Source organism: Lampetra fluviatilis, chromosome 32, assembly GCF_964198595.1.
Source record: "Lampetra fluviatilis chromosome 32, kcLamFluv1.1, whole genome shotgun sequence".
NCBI classification, from domain to species: Eukaryota; Metazoa; Chordata; class Hyperoartia; order Petromyzontiformes; family Petromyzontidae; genus Lampetra; species Lampetra fluviatilis.
This window is the reverse complement of record NC_136306.1, coordinates 9,050,601-9,071,719: the sequence shown is the minus strand read 5'-3', so window position 1 is coordinate 9,071,719 and position 21,119 is coordinate 9,050,601. Positions and strand designations below refer to the sequence as shown.

Here is a 21,119-nt window from a genome sequence, read left to right as displayed (position 1 = left end):
GAAAGCGAGCTACATGGCTCAGCGGGCCTTGCCCGTGTGAAATAAAATAGTTTTGTAATTAATTTAATTGCGGTGGCGATGCTTTAGGCGATGACAACACCGACACTTTGAATCATTGGCCTGAAATGCCAATAGGCTGATAAGAAAAGTCTATTGACGCGAGCCGCATTATAAAAAGTGCGCGCCTCTCCTCGGTCTAGACGCCCGTCCCATGCCTGCCCACGGGGGACCCATCACGCGCAGCGTGCCAGCCGCCACCGCACGCACGGCCGCACCTCGCAAACATCCACAGCGCCGCCGCCCGCAGCACGCAACGCTTGGCAGGCCTCCGCACCACGGAGGTCGCGACCCCCTTCCACCAGTTATTCATATTAAAACTGGCAATCGCCAACTCGGCACCGACACTCGCCGCACGCACGCTGGCTGCATGCGACGGAGACACTGCGCCACCACTGCCTTCGAACCGTCGCTGGAAGGTGACGCTCGGCACACACAAAAGACACCCGCAGTGCTAACCTGAGACTCACAATATACCCCCCATTGTCTGATCTCAGAAGACAAGCGAGGCGGAGCCAGGATGGTGCTTGCATCACCGACCGCCATGTAAACCCCAGGTGTTATAGGCTGCGAGCGGCAGATGTCAGTGCAGCAAAATCCGTTGTCGTACTGCACTTGTACGCTCCTCCCACGTCTTACACAGTAGTCCCCTCGGGTTAACGTGTTTAATCTGATCCACGGACGCTAAATGTTCCACTGCCAAAACAGAAAACAATGTAAACCAAGCCAGTTGAGATCTAAACACTAATAAATGGACATCGCCGATTGGCCAAGACATGCCCAGTGCCACTTACAAGCACTCCGATTGGTTGAAATTGGCAACCGCGTGCGTAACGTAAACATATCGTTCAAATGTTAACGTTCGTCGAAACCATGGGGGGGGTCCCCCTATGGGAGACGAAACGTTAACGGAAAACCGCTAACCGCGGGACTAGTGCGCTCCGCGTCTTTACAAAAAGACCCGCACGCTGACCAGTACGGCGAAGTAGCGATCGAATAACTCGCGCAACAGTGGACTGACAAAACGGCTGTACACTACGCACACAAAAACTGAAGTTTAAAAGACAATCCATGTGTTTACCCCCTTCGTATCGTAGGGGACACCCCACAAACCCCTGTGTGGCAACCAAGTTATGGGCACCACGATCAGTAGGAAACGGGGAGTAGGGGGGGGGGCGGCTGGAAAAATGCACACGAACGCAGAGTTGTCGATTTCTCTCCGCCGAGAGAGAGAGAGAGCGAGACCTCGATCGTGCCGAGGTGGGGGAGGGGCACATGGCCAGACTCACCCGGATCATCTGTGCGACGTAGCTCTCGGGCCCCGTGTACTCGGTAGGGTCCTTCACCTTGATGAGCACGATGAAGTAGAGGTAATTCCACATGTTGTGCTCCACCTTGATGTGCTCCTCGAACGACACCGTCTTGTTGTCGAACTTGTCCCTCTCCAGGCCTGCGGTCAAAAAGAGGTGGGGGGGGGGGGGGGAGGGGTAGGGAGTTCAACTTGTGAAGCAAAGCTTTTGCTGGGTGGGATTGGTGGATCATGCAAATCATCGTGGACTCGCGCCCCAGCCTACCTCTTCCACTTTTAGACCACTATACTTCCTCCAGCCCATCACTGCTCTCTCTCTCTCTCCCCCTCTCGTCTCGCTCCAATCCACTCCACACTCCCCCAAACCTTCTCCCTCGATTCCCCTCCAGCACGTGATTATTGCTCGCTCGTGATATCACCGCACCTCCGATTAGCGCGGTAGGTTAGGTATAGTGCGCGAAAGAAGTTCACACACACACACATCACTGCAAGGTAGCTGCCATGCATTTTAATACAAGAATGCGGTCACGTTACGAGTGCCCCTGAACCTTCATAAAAAATATATTTTATTTATTCGATAATTAAGCTTCACACTCGCTTCAAAACAGCCCCAAGCGCACAGTACACCCAAATCTCGTCAAAAGCTATTGGTTTCCATTGGCACTGCATCTCCCTATAAAAAGAAGTTGGGGCTCGGCATCGCCGCCGGCTGGTCCGATGGCTCAGTGGAAACACGATAGGACTTTGGCCGAAGGTTGCCAATTAAAATCCCGGTAGGAGGTCGAATCTGCTCCATCTCCCCAGCATGAGCAAAATAAAGTGTGGGCTTATCTATATTCGCTCTGATGTGGAGCGTCTCGCCCCCCCCCCCACCATAGCAATGTGCAATTTCCACGAATGGCTCCATAGTAGTGGCAAGCGGGGAGTGCCGTTGCACCGTTAATGCAGAGCGCGAAACCAATTCGTCTTCCATTCCAAGCGGCATCTCAATCCGGCTTTCTGCTGCCTGCCGGTTGATTTGGACGACATTACCGAGGGTCGCCGAGTGTCACAGTGCGAGCGCGTGCCGGCCGCTGCACCGCCGCTCTCCGCCTGCGGATGCTGCAGGGCGATGGTTACCGCAGATGAAGCAGGTGGTCTTGAGCACCTCCTCCTTCTTCTGCTTCTCGCTCCTGAGGTCGGCGAACGTGTCGATGATGACCCCAAAGATGAGGTTCAGGACGATGATGATGACGATGAAGAAGAAGAGGAGGTCGTAGATGACTCTCGCGACGAACAGCGGCTCCTAGACGGCAAGGCGGCACATGTGCGCAAACCGGGGGGGACACGAGCGCACGTCGTTACGCGATGCTCCGGTCGAGACTCGCAGCCGCACGGTCTTCAACGGGAGAGTACCCAAGAGCCTTTGCATCGTATGGATGTTGAACTTCGATGGCACCGTACACAAAGACAACCGCGATAAATCGGGAGGTGCGGGGGGGGGAAGGACAAACGAAAAACACACAATGCAGTTCTCTACTGTGTGTGCTGCAAAGTCTACGCTCCCACCACCAAACCACAATGAGAAACGTGGTCAAGAATGGCGACCCACCTCTCACAACCCGACATGGTGCGGGGAAGGTTTTAATCCAGCAGTGGACCGACACTTTATGATGATGTCAAGTATAAGCTTATTGTGAGGCTCACGAGACGTGGGTGCGTGTGACAAGTGCATGCATATTGACTGAAGAATACATTGCGAGCATGGCATAAGTGTAGACTCATTGCAAGGTGCCTTGGAGTATCTTCTTGGTTCTTTTGGTAAAGTCACGTAGAATGGAAATAATAAAATAAAACATAATAAAATAATTCTCACGACGTTTCGGCCACAACGCAAGCAGCCGTCCTCAGGTGAAGACCAGGTCTGTCGGGGAGACGGCGTCACGTGACTTTATCGAAAGAACCAAGAAGATGAATCCCTGCAGTCACGAAAGCTTTAAATCGAAATTTGCCTTGGAGTAGTTATTTAAAAATGGAAGGTGGAATATTTCTGCCAACTATTACTTCCCGTCGTTATTGCCGAAACGTGTTTGCATAAGGATTTCCATCAACTACATCCACAAAACGTACGTTGCAAATCAGCGCAAGCTAAACAACAGTTAAGTATTTATTCGCAAGGGACTCTCAAAGTCTCAAGACGCTTAACGGGTGCCAGTGTGGCCGAATAACGCTTCGTCAACTTGCCTGAGAAAATGAGAATCCCCGCACGCACGGAGGTAGGCACGTAGATTTGGGTCAAAGATGCCACGGAGTCCCACCTGCTGCAGCTGGCTTTAAAGTCGTTCAAGCAGGTGCGTCTCACTCCCCATTCTTTGCAAAAAAAAATAATCTCAGAATGAACGACCAACGCTGCTTTCAGTTTAACACGTAGGCTTGGTTAAAGGGTTCGTCTGTCAATACACCCGCCCACAATAATACGAGGACACCGCATGTATATTTTGGAAAGCGGTTCTTGTGGACTTGTACGGATGTTGAAATTCTTGTGGCTTACGTAGGCAACCGTGCCAACTCTGAGCTATGCCACAGACACCTACAAGGGCCGAAATTATTTCAAAAACCACACAAAAATATCGCAAGTCCAGGGCGTCCAGGGCAGGCAGCGTGGAACAAAATACTCTGGGGGAGCTCGAGAGCTCCATTCAGTGGAGGCCCTTCCATCAGCAGTGGCGCAAGCGAGCAATTGCAGGGCTGCACCTTTACCCTTTGACATATATCTTGGAAAGTGCGGTGCAGGAAGAATTAAAAATATTAAAACTACAGGCACACACTCAAGGCCGGTCTATTTTTGCCAAATCGTAAACACTCCACTAAATCACAGCGTAACAACGCTTCGGTAAAACCTATGAGTCCCATTCATCATTGAGAAATGTCTTTCCCCCCCACCCCCTCCAACGATCTATGGTGTGTACAAACAATTTGCTCGCCACAAAGGAGTACGAGCAAAAATGGAATCTCCCCCACCACCACCACCACCACACCTTCCAAAAGTGCGAATGTGCAACACGCATGCCAAGATCTGCAGCAGCAGCAGCCGTGTGCATTTTTCAGGCGTGGAAATCGAAACAATTTTATTTGAGATTTTTGCGGCGGCAGCGGCGCCCGTACTCAGTGTTCCCACAGGTCAGTGCCAATATTGTCGCACATCTGTGAAAACACACGCCGCCCCCCCCCCACCCCCGCCTGACACGTGCTCATCGCTTCTAGCCGCACGCTTGCCCCATCCCCATCTGACGTTGTTCAGAAGAGAGAGAGAGAGAGGAAAGAAAAAATATAAATTGAGAACGCGCGACGGCCGCGGCCCGACCGTAACCCCCTCCCCGTGAAGGACTGTTTTTACTTACATCACACCCCCCCCCCCCTACATCGTGTGTGGCCACGGCAGAAGTAGGACACCGCAAAGCAGTGTGGGGTAAAACGTGCCCAGTCAAACGTGGCCACGTGGTCACCTCACGGCCAACAGGGACACGCAAGGCGGTGGGGGAACCAGAAGCGCAACCACAAACCCCCCCCAAGGTCAAACCCCGACACGATTGCGAACACGCAGCTCTATCGCGCACGCCAGCCGAGACGACACGCGCGTACAAAGCGTTGCGCGTTCCTAAAAAAAGAAGACGGATTGATCACGGCTGACGGCGATGACGACGTGCACGTGCCCACGTGCGCGTTTGTAAAAATCGCGCGCGTGCGCGTCGCGCGCGTGCGCGTCGCGAGCGTGCGCGTCGCGAGCGTGCCTGCTTCGACGGTTGCCGCAGGACGTCTCCGACGCCGCCGCCATTGCGTAGGCCCTGGTTCAGCACCGTCACGATGCACATGAGCAGCGTGTCGCACGTCCGCTCCACGGCAGTGTCGTCGCTCCTCTTGTCCTCTTTCGCTGAGAGGAGACAAGATACACGTAGCCTTCATTGGGCCGTTGGGGGCAAATGCCGTAAGCGGGCACCAATAGAGGCTGGCACGGAGTTACGAGGGGGTGGGTGGGTGGGTGGGTGGTGTGGCCAGATCAAAGTATCATGCCTGGCCGCATTTGTGTCCCCCCCCCTCCCCACCCCGCATCAAGTACTCGTTTAAAAAAGGTCGAGACGGCTTAGTACAGGCCCAGAACCGGTCCTTAAAAAAATCACTCGGCTACGAACGAGAATTCAGCTCGGGTGACTGGAATTGTAGCGCATCGTGATGACCAGTGCACCACCAACCACTCCATCCGGATTGCGTGAACACATAACACGCCAGATCAAACTTGTGGTCTGGCCCAATATCATACCTTTGGCTATTTTTTCTTACCATACTCTCAAGACTTGTTTACGCTGGGGTGAGATTTGTATTTTGTTTTCATATATATTTAAATCATAAGCCAAGTGTGCTATCAGTTAAGATGCAAAGCAACAAAATGTTCTCGTGCAACTTCATTAATCAGTACCAAATGACGCGATGCCCACACCGTGACATCTGGCGGCTTGTGCCAAAAACCGTCCCTAGAATGGCAAACGTGTTCTCATGCATTGCATACAGAGTCCATCAGCCCCGTTAACAATTGAAGCCAACAACCAAATAAAACAACATTTCCCCAGCCTAGCTCATCAGTAAGCGCTAGCCTACGAACATTTTCCTAGAAACAAAATCTCCCTGAACAGTGCCCATTCTCATAAGATCTTAAAAAGCTAAACAGGATTGAGCCCCATTGCCTGGATGGTAAGCTGCCTGGGAATACCAGGGTGTTTTAATGTAGTTAAAGGCTGGAATGTGACTGGGAAGCTGGCAGTTACAGCAAGGGGTGCTAAAACCAAGGCTCAAATTTTGCTTGGGCGTCCGATATCCGACGAGATCGAGCGCATTCCTGGTAATTTGGCCACAGGCCCTCCTTCCTCGTGACAACTCCAATAACGCTACTACCACAAATAATATATTTTAAAAAAATATATCCATGAGAAAAAATGTCCTGCAGGGATGTGGCTTCAGCGATGTCGGTATGCGTTTAAGCTCGGATTGCACTTGACGGGTCAAGACAATGCGCAGAGGATATCCAGGATTACGTATTGCTTCCGCAGGAATGCTTAAAGCTCAATACACTTATATATTCCTATAGCCACCCCCCCGGTTGGTGTAAACAACGGCTTTGGTGGGTGGTGTTGGACGTTACCCCCGTGCAGCGGATCACCGTAGAGATTGTCTCGGGTCGTGTCCGAACAGTTACCGCTGTCCGAGTCACAGAAGTCACTCTCTGGAGATAATACAGTGGAAAGGGGGGGATGAAACAGGACAAACAATTCATTCGCTCCACTCCAGCAAACAAAAACGATAACAAGGCCTTTGTAAATTTCGATTTAAAGCTTTCGTGACTGCAGGGATTCATCTTCTTGGTTCTTTCGGTAAAGTCATGTAGAAGGGAAATAATTATTTTATTATTTCCCTTCTACGCGACTTTACCGAAAGAACCAAGAAGATAAAGGCCTTTGTAGCCGCAAGTATTTTGGGTCACCCAAGGACAATTTTTATTTAATGAACATTCTTAGTGTAATGTGAGGATATATACGGCTCACTGACATATCACAACTCGTCATGATTATTGGCTCTGCCGGTCCTGGTCTATAGCCAATGGGGGGAAGCCTAGGGGCGTGGCCCTGACGTAATGGAAAGGTTGACAGCTGTAAGTAGAGGATTGGTTCTGCTGGCTTTGGCCACAGCCAATGGGGAGATGAGTCAGGGGCGTGGTCCCGGGAGCTGACGAGGGAGCCTGGAATATTCCATGGAGGCTAACCAGGATTGGTGGAAACGTACCACGTGACCCGGGTATTAAATAGGGGTGGAGACGAACGACACGGGGGTCAGAACGGGAACGAATGCAGGAAAGGGGGCCACGCGGGAGCGGGGCTCCGGGTTGCCACGTGGCTACGTGCGTGTCTCTCTCTATCTGTCCCTCTCATGCTGCCTGTCAGCAGCGTGAAGGAAAGCTGTAATACAAGTTGAATAAAAGACGGATTCCAGAAGTCACCTCAACGACCTTTATTACATTATCACTCTCGAGGGGCTCTGTGGACCTCCCTCTAGTGGAGGCTCTTCCACCGCCAGGGGGGTGAGCGAGCAGTGACAGGGCTATCCTTTTAGCTTTCTTACCCATCATCAAAATGTATGATAATATACATTGCTTTGGTCAATTCACTGCTGGTCGAAGGCCTCTCCACGCCGTGTCAGCCACGGAGGTCGTTTGACCATACTTCACTACGCTCGTGGAGGGACGGTGAAGGTGAAAAAAACTTTAACCGGTTCAGAAAAAAATAATAATAATCTTTCACCACCGATGCTTAAAATTGCACTTGGCATCAAATGGCAGTGTCGTCTTTGGCTCAAACGCCATTCATTCTGTGCATCCCTCATTCAAGTCGAATAGCAAATTTAGTCATCTCCCACAGCTTTCTTACAAGCATGGTAAATCCTAGTTAATCGTTAAAAAGCACCACATTACACAGGTGTTACGATTGACGTTGTAAATATTAAACAAGCCTGAAATCCCCACTAACTTTTGAAACTGTTGGTCAAAGCCAGGGACGTGCGGTCAGGGGAGGCAGAGCCTCACCCTGTCATACTCCAATAAAAATAGCTGTTACGAAAAGGAAAAATATATTAAAATAAAAATTAAGATTTTTCCAGTGATCCGTGTTATAAATATAAGTTCTGTACGATTCCAATAATTTTGATAGTCAAAATCGCCAAATCTGCGGAGCTCCGCTGCAAGTACAGGGAGAGACGAGAGGTGAGGCAGCGACGAGCTCAGCCTCCCCTCCAATTGCGCAACCCCTCAGAAACTGGATGGAGCGTGGGCAATAAGCACGTGCCTGTTACCATCTCTCGCGGTATGTCACCAATGTAATGATTACATACATGGTCACATTGGTGACATTTTCACTATACAATCATTGGAATCATACAGAAAATACATTTATAACAAAGATAAGTGAAAAATCTTAATATCTTATTTATTACTTTTTTACTTTTCGTAACAGCTATTTTCATTGGAGTATGGCAGGTGAGGCTCTGCCTCCCCTGACCGCACGTCCCTGGTCAAAGCACCACAGTTAAATCCTCTGGAACGGCAGAAATCAGGCCTAAACACCCACAATGCACTGCAGCCTATAGTTGGGAGGCACGCTCGCATCACCATGGAGAACAGCAGCAGAAGCAGCAGCCTTATTTGTCCAAGACGACACTGGAAAATCCACGTGCGCAAGGTAAAATAAATAGAATAGCGATAGCTGTGGGCGAGCAGGAAAAGCGAGAGCCATGGTCAAGTGAAACCCAACACACACACACAGACACGGCCATTAATTTAATGTTAATTCTCACCGCAACCTGCCACTGCTGCTGCTGCCAGGTGAGAATTAGGTCATAGGTGGGAGGGGGTGGGCCGCGAGCAATAACATGATGGCGACCTTCTCCAATTACTCCGTCCCGATCCTGGCACGCTGCGGGGGGCGAGGGAGAGAACATTTTTTTGCGCAGACGTCTGGGGGGAGACGGCGGAGTGTCGCGTACCCCGAGAGTCGACAGTCAGCGCCGGCAGGCGGTCGACCTCCATGACAAAGTCGTCCTTGAGGAAGAGGAAGCCGACGATGGAGAAGAGGTAGACGAGGATGAGCGCGAGCACGGCGGTGAGCACGATGGAGCGGCCGTTGCGCGTCACGCTCTTGATCACGTTGAGCAGCGTCTCCTCGCGGTACACCAGGTCAAAGAGCTGCCCGCGGCAAGGGGCGATTTAATAACAGAAAGGGGGGAGGGGGGGGGGGAAGGAATCGCTCAGCGTTGTCAGTGAAAGAAAATAAGATGTGTCATGCGCACTGTTAATTGTGGCAAAGGAGCAGCGTAGATATTCGAGCGTGTAGGCAGTGCAACTGCTTCGGCACCCATAAACTGGGGGGGGTCCCCCCCCCTCCCCATGTCATTCTCCGCACCAGTGGAAATGCCAACCACGCCACTGCTAAATTGTGGGGTGGATGAGAATCGATTTGTCTTATCGTTTATGTAAATTTTACTTGTGGGCTAATCAGGGAGACAATGACAAGGGGAGCCGAATGGAGCAACAGGAAATGAACTCTTGAATAGAACTTTCAAAAATGGCAGGAGCCGAGGTGAATTGTCGAGTTTAATTCCCACAACGATAAATGACGATTGTCCGCTTACCCAGGAAGAGTCCATGAAGGGCAGAGACATTTTTTATTACAAGAGCCTCAATTCACGATCTAGATCCAATTTTCTAGGTTTTTGTTTGCGTGTGGGAGGAAACTGGATTACCTGGGGAACACCTACACACACACAACTGGAGAGGGAACTTAAAATGTTCTACACAGACATGCGCTCATAAAAACACATATACCGCTTCCTATACAAATCTTATGGAATCGCTATTGGAGGAGAGGGTGAACAACTTCATGCCTAATGGCAAGCGAAGAAACATTTTCACTTCAGCGTCATGTCGTCAAACAATTGCACGAATATTTATAGGATGGCAAAATGCTACGTAAAAATGGAGATGGCGTGGTGGTGCAGCAGCAGCGATTTTGCGAGTTTGACGATTCCTGTGCACGGCTAACATCAGAGGCAGATCGATACCCGAGAATTGGTGGGTCCTTGGCCTCAGCTTTTTCAAGCTGCTCAAACAACCCCCACCAAATCAGACGCGATATTGTGGAGGCCTTCATTTCAGCAGTGGATTGACATTGGGCTCCCATGAATTAATGTGCGAGATTTTTGATTTACGTTTACTCAACCATTCAAGGAGGAACAAAATCATTTTGTCAGCCGTGAACTTTAATAATTGTACATTTGGATTCAATGTCCCTTTGCCCGCTTTATGAACGGAATTATATTTTGCAATCTCCAGTTGTGGCAAAATCTATGTAGATGTTTTTTTTAAAGGATTCGTTTGTCCACTCCTGATATAAAACAATCACCAACTACCAGCACCGTACCCAGAACATTGCTTATTATACAAGTCAATCGTGTAACTTTTAAGTCAAACAAAAAAATTCAGGTGTTTAAATGTTTTTTTTTTCGCTCTTTTGGCAGGCCAAGATGATTTCAGGTTCGTTCAACAAGCGACAGTTAATGTTCCCAGATAAATTGCTTCCGTAATGATTTCACAAGAACATTGGTTTGGGAAGTCACGAAACACCGCGTGCAACGTTTACTCCTTTCATTTGAAACTAATCAGAATTCTAAGGTGGTGACGTAGGATTAGCACCAGCGCAAGACGAGCATTCAATGAAAAACAACAGAGTACACCGTGTCACTTCGGAGCATTCGTGCGGGCACCAATGCGAAAGTCACGTGCCCGCTAAATGGCAACGCAAGCGTGCGCCAAGTCATATCGTTGAAAGGCTTCAACTCGCCATGGTAAACAAACATTCGTCATCAGGTGGCACGCTGAACCTGGGTGGAAAACTCAAGTGGCTAACCGTGACCAAGTGCTGCCCCCTGCCAGAGTTCAAACTTCCTCCAAGAAAGGGTCACCTCTCAAACCTTTTTCAACATCCCCTCCCTTCAGGGACTCCATGATGAAGCCAAGGTCAAGCACTTTGACAATCCACTGCTGGATGGATGAAAGCCTCCCCCGTATTGTGCTGGTCATGAGGATGTGGGTTGTTTGCCCACCAAACTTCACCATGAAGAAAGGTGGCCAGGACAGATTCAGGTATCGCGTGCCACCGATTCTAGCCGTGGCTGGGAATCAAGCCGTCGAAAAACAAAAAAAAGTCGCCGCGATTGCTGCTCATTATAAATGTCAAATGCATTTCTAAAGGTGTACCGACTCTCAAAAAATCCAAACCCCATCTCAAAGCACCAGTCCATTTTCCTTTAAGCGCACAGTTGAGTCCCCCAATGCCCCCCCCCCGACCCCATTATTTCCGTGACGCAGAGCCAACCGCCGCACCCCCCACAACAAGGTGCGGAATTCCGATCGCATTGACGCGAATTTCCAATGGTCGTGCAACTTGTCGAAAACACCAAATGGCGCATTCATTTACGTTACGGATTGTTCTTCTGCGTTAACCGCCAATTGCCAAGCTAGATTTTAAAAAAAAACCTACTGTAGTACCGCGATTGTTTATAAAAATGGACAAACAATTATGAATATAAAACTGCATGCCACCAACAGTTCCCTAGGGCAGTAGAGATCTCACAAAATGCTCGTACCAGCCTACACTGCAGTGCCCTCGTTGCACAAGTCGGGCATGCTCACCTACAACCACCACGAAGCATGCACAAAACTAAAACAAACTAGCAAGCCAGTCCATTAAAAGTGCCTCCGAGCAGTTGGCGAGATTTGATCGTCACATGTGAAGAGCCTAAAATGTATTTTTAAATGTACGAACTCATTTTTTTCAACATACGAAGAACATTAATGTAAAAAAATTGAGTGCAAAGTTGCCACTCGCACTGACAACCAAAGGGAAGAGCTTCCCCCGTTTTCCATCGGTCTACCGCGCACTCGGCTAGTGGCGGCGACCCTGCACCTCGCACCGAGCTCGCATTTTAAGGAATTGGAATGCGAGCTAGAGACGAGCGAGATGAGAGGGTGCGAGGAGCACGCGTGGAAGGAATGCGAGAAAGCCGTGGGCAGGGAGACGGTGGGCTGACCAGCAGGCTGTAGAAGAACTCGTGCATGACGAGCCCCAGGGCGCAGATGATGAGGTAGGAGAGGTGAAAGAGGAACTCCACGTCCATCACCATCGCCTGGTAACCGTGGGTGAAGGTTCCCTTGTTTCCCACGAAGCTCACGAGGAACACGACCTTGTTCAGAACCTGAGCACACACACACGCGCAAATATTCCACCGTATAGCCATACAGACTTAACGCGTAGGCTTTCGCGACCAATATCATCCATAGAGGTTTTTTCGGGGGTTAGATCGTGATCTAAGCCCCCAAAAAACCTCTATTATGTCATACAGACTGTTGGACACCTATTAAGACTGGCAAAGCACATCTTATGGCGGATGCGGCCAGCACCAGTGCCTGGCCGCCTTTGGATCCCCAGCGTTAATGTTTATGCGTTGCACTCGGCACTCATACAATTGTAATGTATGACTTACTGTTAGTAGCTCAGCTTATTGGAGAGTATATTTAGTATACTGATGATACTGATGTAGTTTATATTTTAGTTTTTTAGGTGGTGGTTTAGTTGCTGCAGCTCCATACTATTAACATTAATGCTAACCCTACTCCCTTCCCTTTGATGCTGCTAATCCTGCATAATACACGGGCATAATAGGACTTTGAAACCCCCCGCCCACCTCCTACGCATTCCACAAGCAGTGACTAATCCCATATCTGCATTTCCCATAAATATGCTAAATTCCTCTTGATATGCAAATTCCTTTGTCAAGGCGCTTTTCCCCCTCCAACCCAGCTTAAATATACGCTGCCAAGCCTGGTGGTGTTCATTCAGACGCTGTCTCTCCGACAGACCTGTTCTTCACCTGAGGACGGCTGCTTGCGTTGTGGCCGAAACATCGTGAGAATTATTTTATTATGTTTTATTTTTATTATTTTATTATTTCCCTTTTACGTGACTTTACCGAAAGAACCAAAGAGATGAATCCCTGCAGTCACGAAAGCTTTAAATCGAAATATACCTAGGGGGCAAAAGGCCAGAACAAGTTTTGATACCACTCAATACCGACATTAGCTATGGCGAACCCTGACAGGGCATGACATTTGTGCGTCACACGGAATACTCCAATCTTCATCTCGATAACCTGTCGAAGTTGAACGTGGCACGCTCTAAAATAAATTATGAGCGGGGCTGTGTAAATCTTTGGGGCTGCTCATACATTAACATGGCAATAGCCAGCACAAGGCGATTTAGTTATGTAGGGAAGCCCGCATCTCAAGTCCTCATCGTTGCCAAATGCTGTTCTCAATCTAATCACCTCCCAGCTCTCAACACGGACCACAAATTCTAGATTTGAAGCTTTCGTGACTGCAAGGATCCATACTCTTAGTTCTTTCGGTAAAGTCACGTAGGTAAAAAGTGAAATTAAAATTAATAAAATAAAACAATAAAATCACGACGTTTCGGAGGCAACACAAGCTTCCGTGTTCAGGTGAAACTGTCACAGCAAAATATCTGTTTCAATGCTGGGAGGCCACGTGGCCTCCCAGCATTGAAACCTGAAGACGGAAGCTTGTGTTGCCTCCGAAACGTCGTGATTTTATTGTTTTATTTTATTAATTTTAATTTCATTTTTTACCTACGTGACTTTACCGAAAGAACTAAGGGTACGGACCACAAAATCCATGCCAAAAACACGAAGTGCTTCCCACGACCTCTACAGTCACTAGAGGGCACGATGATGCACTGCAATGTAAAATAACTAAAATATGATTGCACCACATTTGTGACTGCAAATCTCAAAAAGTAATTGAATCGATGGGGAGGTAAAAAAATATCGTTACAATAAATTAACATGGCATCATCAAGTAGTCATTCACCTCGCAGCATCACGTCCACACCTCCGATTACAACTGGTCAATTTTTTTTTTTCTGGCCTGGCCTTTTGCAGCTGTTTTAGACTAATTTCAGGGTGCCGATTCCAAATGTGATCTCAGATTTGCTATCGCATTATTTTTATGCTATCTGCATACCCCATTTTCATTGATTTTACCCGAAATTAACTTGGTCACTTCTTATGATTGCAAGTTGTTGCGAGTCAGTGACTGCTTTAGTGTTAAAATATGGTGCTGTATTTTTAGGATAGTGTGTTTAGAATATAATTTGATGTAGATATCCACATTTACTTAATATTTTTATTCTGCAGTTTTGATTGAAAATGCAATATTTGAGATCTCAAAAACCTGATGTGATAGACAAAAACTGATGCCAGATTTGGAATCAGCACCTCAAAATGACATTAAAAACGTTGGAATACCTTATGCCAGAAAAAGTGTGTTGACCAGTGTTATCGCTGTTGGCCATGTACGGTGCTAAAGAAGTTCAACATACATACGTCCATCCCCTTCCATAGAAAATCGCCAACGTAAACGTTAGTCGACCGCGGTTTCCGAATTCAGCGTCGCGATCCACTTCCCAGCGGCCGCTCACGCGGCGGGGGGCCCTGGCCGTGCTCACGTTGGCGGTGCCCAGCAGGATGAGAATGGGCTGGCAGCCGACGGAGAAGATCAGGCGGAGGATGACGACGACGACCAAGGCGCGGACGGAGTGAGGCCTTGGCAGGAGGACCACGAGCGCCAGCACAACCAGCACGGCCAGCCACAGCAGCCTGGACAGGCTCAATGGCAAAGTACCTTCACCAAAGAGAAAGATTGCCCCGTATAGCCTTAGACTGTTGGGGCAAGCACCTATACAGCGAGGGGAAAAACTTTTTGATCTCCTGATGATTTTGTACGTTTGACACACTGATAAAGAAATGATCAGTCTATTATTTTAATGGTAGCGAGAGACAGAATAACAACAAAAAATACAGAAAAACTAATGTCAAAAATGTTGTAAATTGATTTGCATTTTTATGAGGGAAATAAGTATTGGACCCCTCTGCAAAACATGACTTGGTACTTGGTGGCAAAACCCTTGTTGGCAATCACAGAGGTCAGACGTTTCTTGTAGTTGGCCACCAGGTTTGCACACATCTCAGGAGGTATTTTTTTGTCCCACTCCTCTTTGCAGATCTTGTCCAAGTCATTAAGGTTTCGAGGCTGACGTTTGGCAACTCGAACCTTCAGCTCCCTCCACAGATTTTCTATGGGATTAAGGTCTGGAGACTGGCTAGGCCACTCCAGGACCTTAATGTGCTTCTTCTTGAGCCACTCCTTTGTTGCCTTGGCCGTGTGTTTTGGGTCATTGTCATGCTGGTATACCCATCCACGACCCATTTTCAATGCCCTGGCTGAGGGAAGGAGGTTCTCACCCAAGATTTGACGGTACATGGCCCCGTCCATCGTCCCTTTCATGCGGTGAAGTTGGCAAACGTACAAAATCAGCAGGGGATCAAATACTTTTTTCCCCTCGCTGTATGAAGGCCGGCACAGCACACGAGGGGGTGGGTGGCCAGCACCACGCTCGACCACCTTTGTCTCCCCAGTGGCGATGTTTTACACACTGCACCAGGTACTCATTTGAGGACGAGTCGACCTAGGGGAGGCCCAGGACTGGCTAAGAGAATCGCCACTGGTTTTGACCGTGACTGGGAATCGAACTCGGGTCACAGGGGTTCGTAGCACAGTGCGCTAACCGTGACACTTCCACTACCACACACAGAGGGGCAGCTCTTAATATATAACAATGAGCGTTTACACCTCCACGTTTAACTTCCACTTATCAGGTTTATTTATCCTGGGAGAAACCCAATGAGCTCTGAAGCTCGACAGATGTCCAGCCATTGTTACAGCGTCGTGTCAAGAGACGAGTCGTCAGTTCGGATCGTCTGACGAAGCGGCGCAGAGCGGCACAGAGCGGCACAGATCACACGGAGTTACCTCCGATCCCTTCAAGCAGTCTGGGCCACATTACGGTCAAATTTATATTTTTCATCCTCAGATGAGATTTAGCCAAATTATAGCATTTTACCGGATGTTTCTTTTTCCCTCCGTGCAGTCATTGGCGACCAGGCAGAGATCATCATCAATGTATACACTTACTCACAGGTGGCAGCGGTCTGGATTCGAACCCAGGACCTTTACACGGTGCCAGCTCCGTTCATCCGACCTCCAAGCCACACAGCCACCACGCCAAGCGTTATGACCATGTCACACTGAACGCACGCGTTTTGTGTTTAGTTTGTTGTCCTACCCACCACAACCTCCGATTAGCGCGGTTAGCTACGTACGGTGCGAAAGAAGTTCACATGTACATTAGACTCTTGACAAGCAAGTCGGGCAATGCCTGGTTAAATTTTAAATGGACGAGTGACTGCCTAGGAATTCCAGGTATTTTAATACTCGGGTCGTGGAGGCGGCCAGCACAGCAACGGATTCGTGAATCTATCTTTGGCGACCTTTGTGTGTTCATCCCCCCGGGAGGTATGGTGGGTTTTCTCCAGGTACCGGCATTTCCTCCTACATGCCAAACTCTTCAAATGAAACTGGCCGAAACTTCGCAATGCAGGACCTTCTTGAAAGAGGATCCCAAGTCTCAGGTAGGTGGAGCGAGCGTTGAATAAAAGGCAAGTATTTTTTTCTGAGTATTAGAATTGCACTGTGCTTGTAGGACAGGGGGATCCGAGTGGGCGAGTGCTTTAGCTTGCTACACAAACTGTGCACGACTCTGCAGTGTTCCACAATGGCAGGCATGCATAGTGGCCACGTGGTGTTTCACCTTTACACGTCGTGCAAACACACGGTGCTTATCAACGCCAATTCTCAACAACCCCAATCATCTCGGTCCATGTTCTGACGATTGCCAATCCATTCTCTTCCCCGCACCTTCAACTAGCAAGTGTAGTAACGCTCACGACTCGTTCACACCGGATAGTTGGAGGCACACTGGTTTATTAACACCACACGTTGTGACATACACACTTGAGGGGGTATCGGCCCCCTCACCCGTCTATCTGAGGACACACCTCCTAGCTAACCCTAGCCTGCCTCAGAGTCCTCCTCTCGTGGACTAGGGGAGGCTATCTTGGCCCGACACTGGTCAGTCGGGCCCGGTACTCAGAGTCCAGACCAGCACTGGCTCTGGTACCACGCCACTGGCTCGAGCCTGCGCGGTCCTGACAAGGACGGCGTACCAGGGGGAGACCAGGGCTCTATCTAGGACGTCTTCCGTCTTCTCTTCTTAGCTCACACATCACTCCCGAGCCCCCCGATACATTCCCCTTTTATACACCCCCCTCCCTGAGGGGTGGGGCCCCGGGGGATCGTAACGTCCGAAGCGCGGACGTCGTAGAGGCCACCTGCCCGTGCACTGACGTAGCCCCGCCCACTGTGCTTGTTTACCATAGGCTGCCATGCATAACGGGCTCTCTGTAACACCCCTACACAAGGTTGATTACGAAGTTCTACATTACATACATTTTACTTGTGTTTGTATGGATGTTGAGCTGCCCCCGCACCTCCGATTAGCACGATCGGCCATGTACGGTGCGAAATAAGTTCTGTCTGTATGTTGAACTTCTTTCTCACTGTACGCAGCCAACCATGCACAATCGGAGATGCGGTGGGTGGGGGGGGGGGAAACGACAACAAAAATTAAGGCCTCGGCACACGCTGCAAGCACCCTGATGGTTGGTGATCAGAGAAAGTGCTCACCCATGGTGGGGGGGGGGGGGGGGTTTGAGGCATGGAGTTGTGGGCCGCTGCTGGGTGCAAGCCATAGTTTACTGGTACATTGATGTAGAAAGAGAATGTGAACACTGGGGATTTGGCCGTTCAATTAAAATGGATTCTTATGCTTGCGTCTCGCGTCAAACCACGTCCAAAAATCGCTCATTTTTGATGAGATTCTATTTCTCTTTTGGTAAAAAAAAAGATAGATTTGTATAGATTCACACCACACTAGATTAGATTTACCCCAGCAATAAAACCCATTCTACAATTTCGCAGCAGTATAGATTTACACATTGCGCAACGGCACAAAACATGCAATTGCTTTGCGAATGGAATCGTGGCGCCGAATTATGACGATTCGTCAACTCGTGGTGACATCTCCGCGTCGCGACATCTCTACTCATGCGCTGCTGCATGATAAGGGAGCTGCACAAGAACAGGGAAGGAACGAGAGCCTTCACAGAAATTGCAATTGACGAGCATTATTACAGCAAAATCAATAATACAGAAAAATCGATAATAACGAGGCCTGTGACGATTCGCTCTCCAGGGCATTCCACCACTTGCCAAAGGAGGGTCGTGAGCTCTGAAATGCAACAATTCATTTCGTCTCATATTTATCTTCTCATTCGTATTATTTCTCATTTATTGGCTCCTTTGTAACATTTTGTTTGCTCCGTTAGCCGAGATGTAACATTAAGGACCAATTGCCCGATAAGGTCGCCTATAATATACATTTCCTTTTAGGGCCAGTGTTTGACTAATGTGTATAGTTTTTATTTATTTATCATGTGCGCGTCTGCGTCACTGCCAACGCAGCGTCAAATAAAATTGCTGACATGCAACATCAGCGCAATTTGTAAATAATCAATGAGCAGCACGGACGAATCGACGCACGTGTCGCGAGCTTAAAATAAACAAAATCGGATTTAATTGAAGAGGGTTAAACTTTCACGTAACTATACGTTAAAGCAGATTAAAGTGTGCACGCAATGAGCCACCGTAGTAGGAACAACATTCCGTGGAAGAATTTAGTACATGGTATGACAAGGATAATGGGCGTGCGATCTGAAAAACAGGCCATCAAAAATAACCTCCCGCTCAAAGGTGAAGAACGAGCAAACCAAAATCTGAAGCCTAGACCCCGAAACAGAACGAAGACGAGGGAGTCTCCCTGAGAGAGAACCATTCATTCCCAGCAAGACCTAATGCTCCAACCATGTCACTACAGGTTCTAAAAACGGCGTTGTTCAAGTGCAAGCCTTTACAAATGGGCCTGGTGTATTGCCCTCCGATTTGCACACATGCGCACACACACACCGACCACAGTAATCAAAGTGCAAAACCTGCTCGAGGGCGACACCAACCACAAACACAAGTGTGGAGATAGTGGCGCCCACAACCGGACCAATTAAGAGATTGAGATACGAACCCGCCAACACACGCACGCACGCACTTCCACCGGCTCTCATTCCGAGTGAGACGATGGCCAAAGCTGACAGGCGAGTTGTGGGGTGGTGGGGGGGGGTAGAAAACAAATAGATAAAACACATCGCCAGGTACACAGGTGCACCGATCGCCTTGACACGAGCGCCACAGGCCGTGATAAAGGATTCAAGGTTGAACCGTCGAGCGCCGGAGCGCGTGACGTCTGTGTCTGCGGGTGGTGGGCGGGTTTGCGCCACTCGGTATCACGGCGGCGGGGGGGGAGGGGGGTTTCCACGTCACCAACGGATGCCCCCCACGCAGCGGGGGGAGGGGGGGGTGGGACCGGCTCCCCCCCCCCCTTCACCACCTCGCTTGATGAAGGTTACTCGTGGGAAACACGGAGGTTCACATTTTTTAATGCAATACAACAAAGACGGTATTTTTCAAAAAGGCCTTGAGAGGGGCGTTATTTAAAAGGGTGAATCCGGCTGCCCGGCATTTCTCCCTCAGCCGCTCTGTCGATTTGTGTTTTTCGCTAAAAACAAAAAACAAAATCGCCCACGATTGTGGTCGTGATGCGGAGGAGGAGTGCTGCGTGATTTGAAGCACGCAAAGCTGGCCATTTCACACGTTTCTAAAAGTAAGCGTTCACACTAAAGACCTGCAAAATGGATATTTTCAACTCGAGCAAAGAAGCCCTTCGTCGCTGTGGAACTCATTTGATGACAATTTTCCACCTCTGAAAATAATTAGATTCGTTGCTCCACCACCGATTGCTGTTTGCAACTGCTTATTGCCACAAGTTAAATACAAATATTTTCATGCCGTGCTCTCCGAAGCGCTCGCACTAATGATGTCTTCTTCAAATAATGAGATTAGAGTATGAACAAGCTTGAGGAAATCCGTAGACAAGAGTTTAACTTACAATCATTAGCAATATATATATAACAAAAAAAAATCGCACAAATACAACGCAAGGGGAGGCAGAAGTAAAAAAAATAGTTTTTTCCTGGGTGCAAAAAATCCGAGACATCTCACCGTACGTCATTAATTGCATCACGCAGAGTTGACAGCAAAGGGTCGCCAAACCTCCGCCGTTTATATTCCGGATCCATCCAGCCTGATGGCGGAACGGCGGCACTGCTGCTCAAAACAAGGCACCGCTGTTCGAATTCCCGGCCCAAGGCTAACGTCGATGGCCGAGTGACATCAGCACCGGGGGGCCCGGCACCCCCTCCCCCCCTACCCGCCCGCCACTTCACAACCCACAAAAGACTGACGATGGGCTAATGATGCCCATGGCGAGCGCCTGTTGGGGGAGGCACGGTGGATCCTACCTCCGCTGCTGGAGTTGAACGGGTAGAAGAAGGCGACCAGGAGGTTCATGAAGACGGTCAGGTTGGAGGAGATGGTTCCCCACAGGGTGATGTTTCGGGAGCACCAGTAGAGCATCGGGCGCACTGCGGAGTGGAGTAACGCCACCTTAACTATTACCACCGCCCTCCACCAAAAATCCCCCGTATAGCCTTAAGAAACTGTTTGGGCAAGTATTGTTAGCGAGCACCTTTGAAGGTCAGCATGGTACATGAGGGGGAGGTCAGCACCACTCCCGACTGATATCTCCCCAGTGGCAATGTTTACACATCATAACAGGGACTTCATTTAAGGCCGAGTTAACCGAGTGGAGGCCCAGAACCGATTCAGATCTTTACTGGTGTTGGCCGTGAGCAGGAATCTAACTCGGGTTGCCGGGTTTGAAGCGCAGCACGGTAACCGCGACACTGCCACCACCAGTGGACTCGCTCCATTGCATACTTCATGCCTGAGTAACATTTATTTAAATGCCGTTTAAACCTGGATGGAAATGTGTCATAGCAAATGGCAAGAAAATATAAACACGAAACAATGCAGATAATTACAACAGTTTCGTTTAGAATTGTTAATTTACAATCCGGATTTGGTGTGTGGTTCTCATTAATTGCACAAACGGGCAGATGGGTTTGTGGACGCACT

General features: G+C 49.1%; 1 protein-coding gene across 1 annotated transcript in view; it reads right to left on the bottom strand.

The window, feature by feature from the left end:
- The window catches only part of LOC144943728 (inositol 1,4,5-trisphosphate-gated calcium channel ITPR1-like), a 152,009-nt gene that overhangs the window by 17,441 nt on the left and 113,449 nt on the right, over nt 1-21,119 (bottom strand). Inside the window, exons 49-56 of the mRNA XM_078871507.1 lie at nt 20,444-20,566; nt 14,524-14,699; nt 12,032-12,196; nt 8,930-9,128; nt 6,540-6,620; nt 5,137-5,276; nt 2,486-2,651; nt 1,347-1,507 (exon numbers count right to left, since the gene is read on the bottom strand). Coding sequence (XP_078727633.1) covers nt 1,347-1,507; nt 2,486-2,651; nt 5,137-5,276; nt 6,540-6,620; nt 8,930-9,128; nt 12,032-12,196; nt 14,524-14,699; nt 20,444-20,566 — 1,211 coding nt within the window. The remainder of the gene's footprint in view (nt 1-1,346; nt 1,508-2,485; nt 2,652-5,136; nt 5,277-6,539; nt 6,621-8,929; nt 9,129-12,031; nt 12,197-14,523; nt 14,700-20,443; nt 20,567-21,119) is intronic.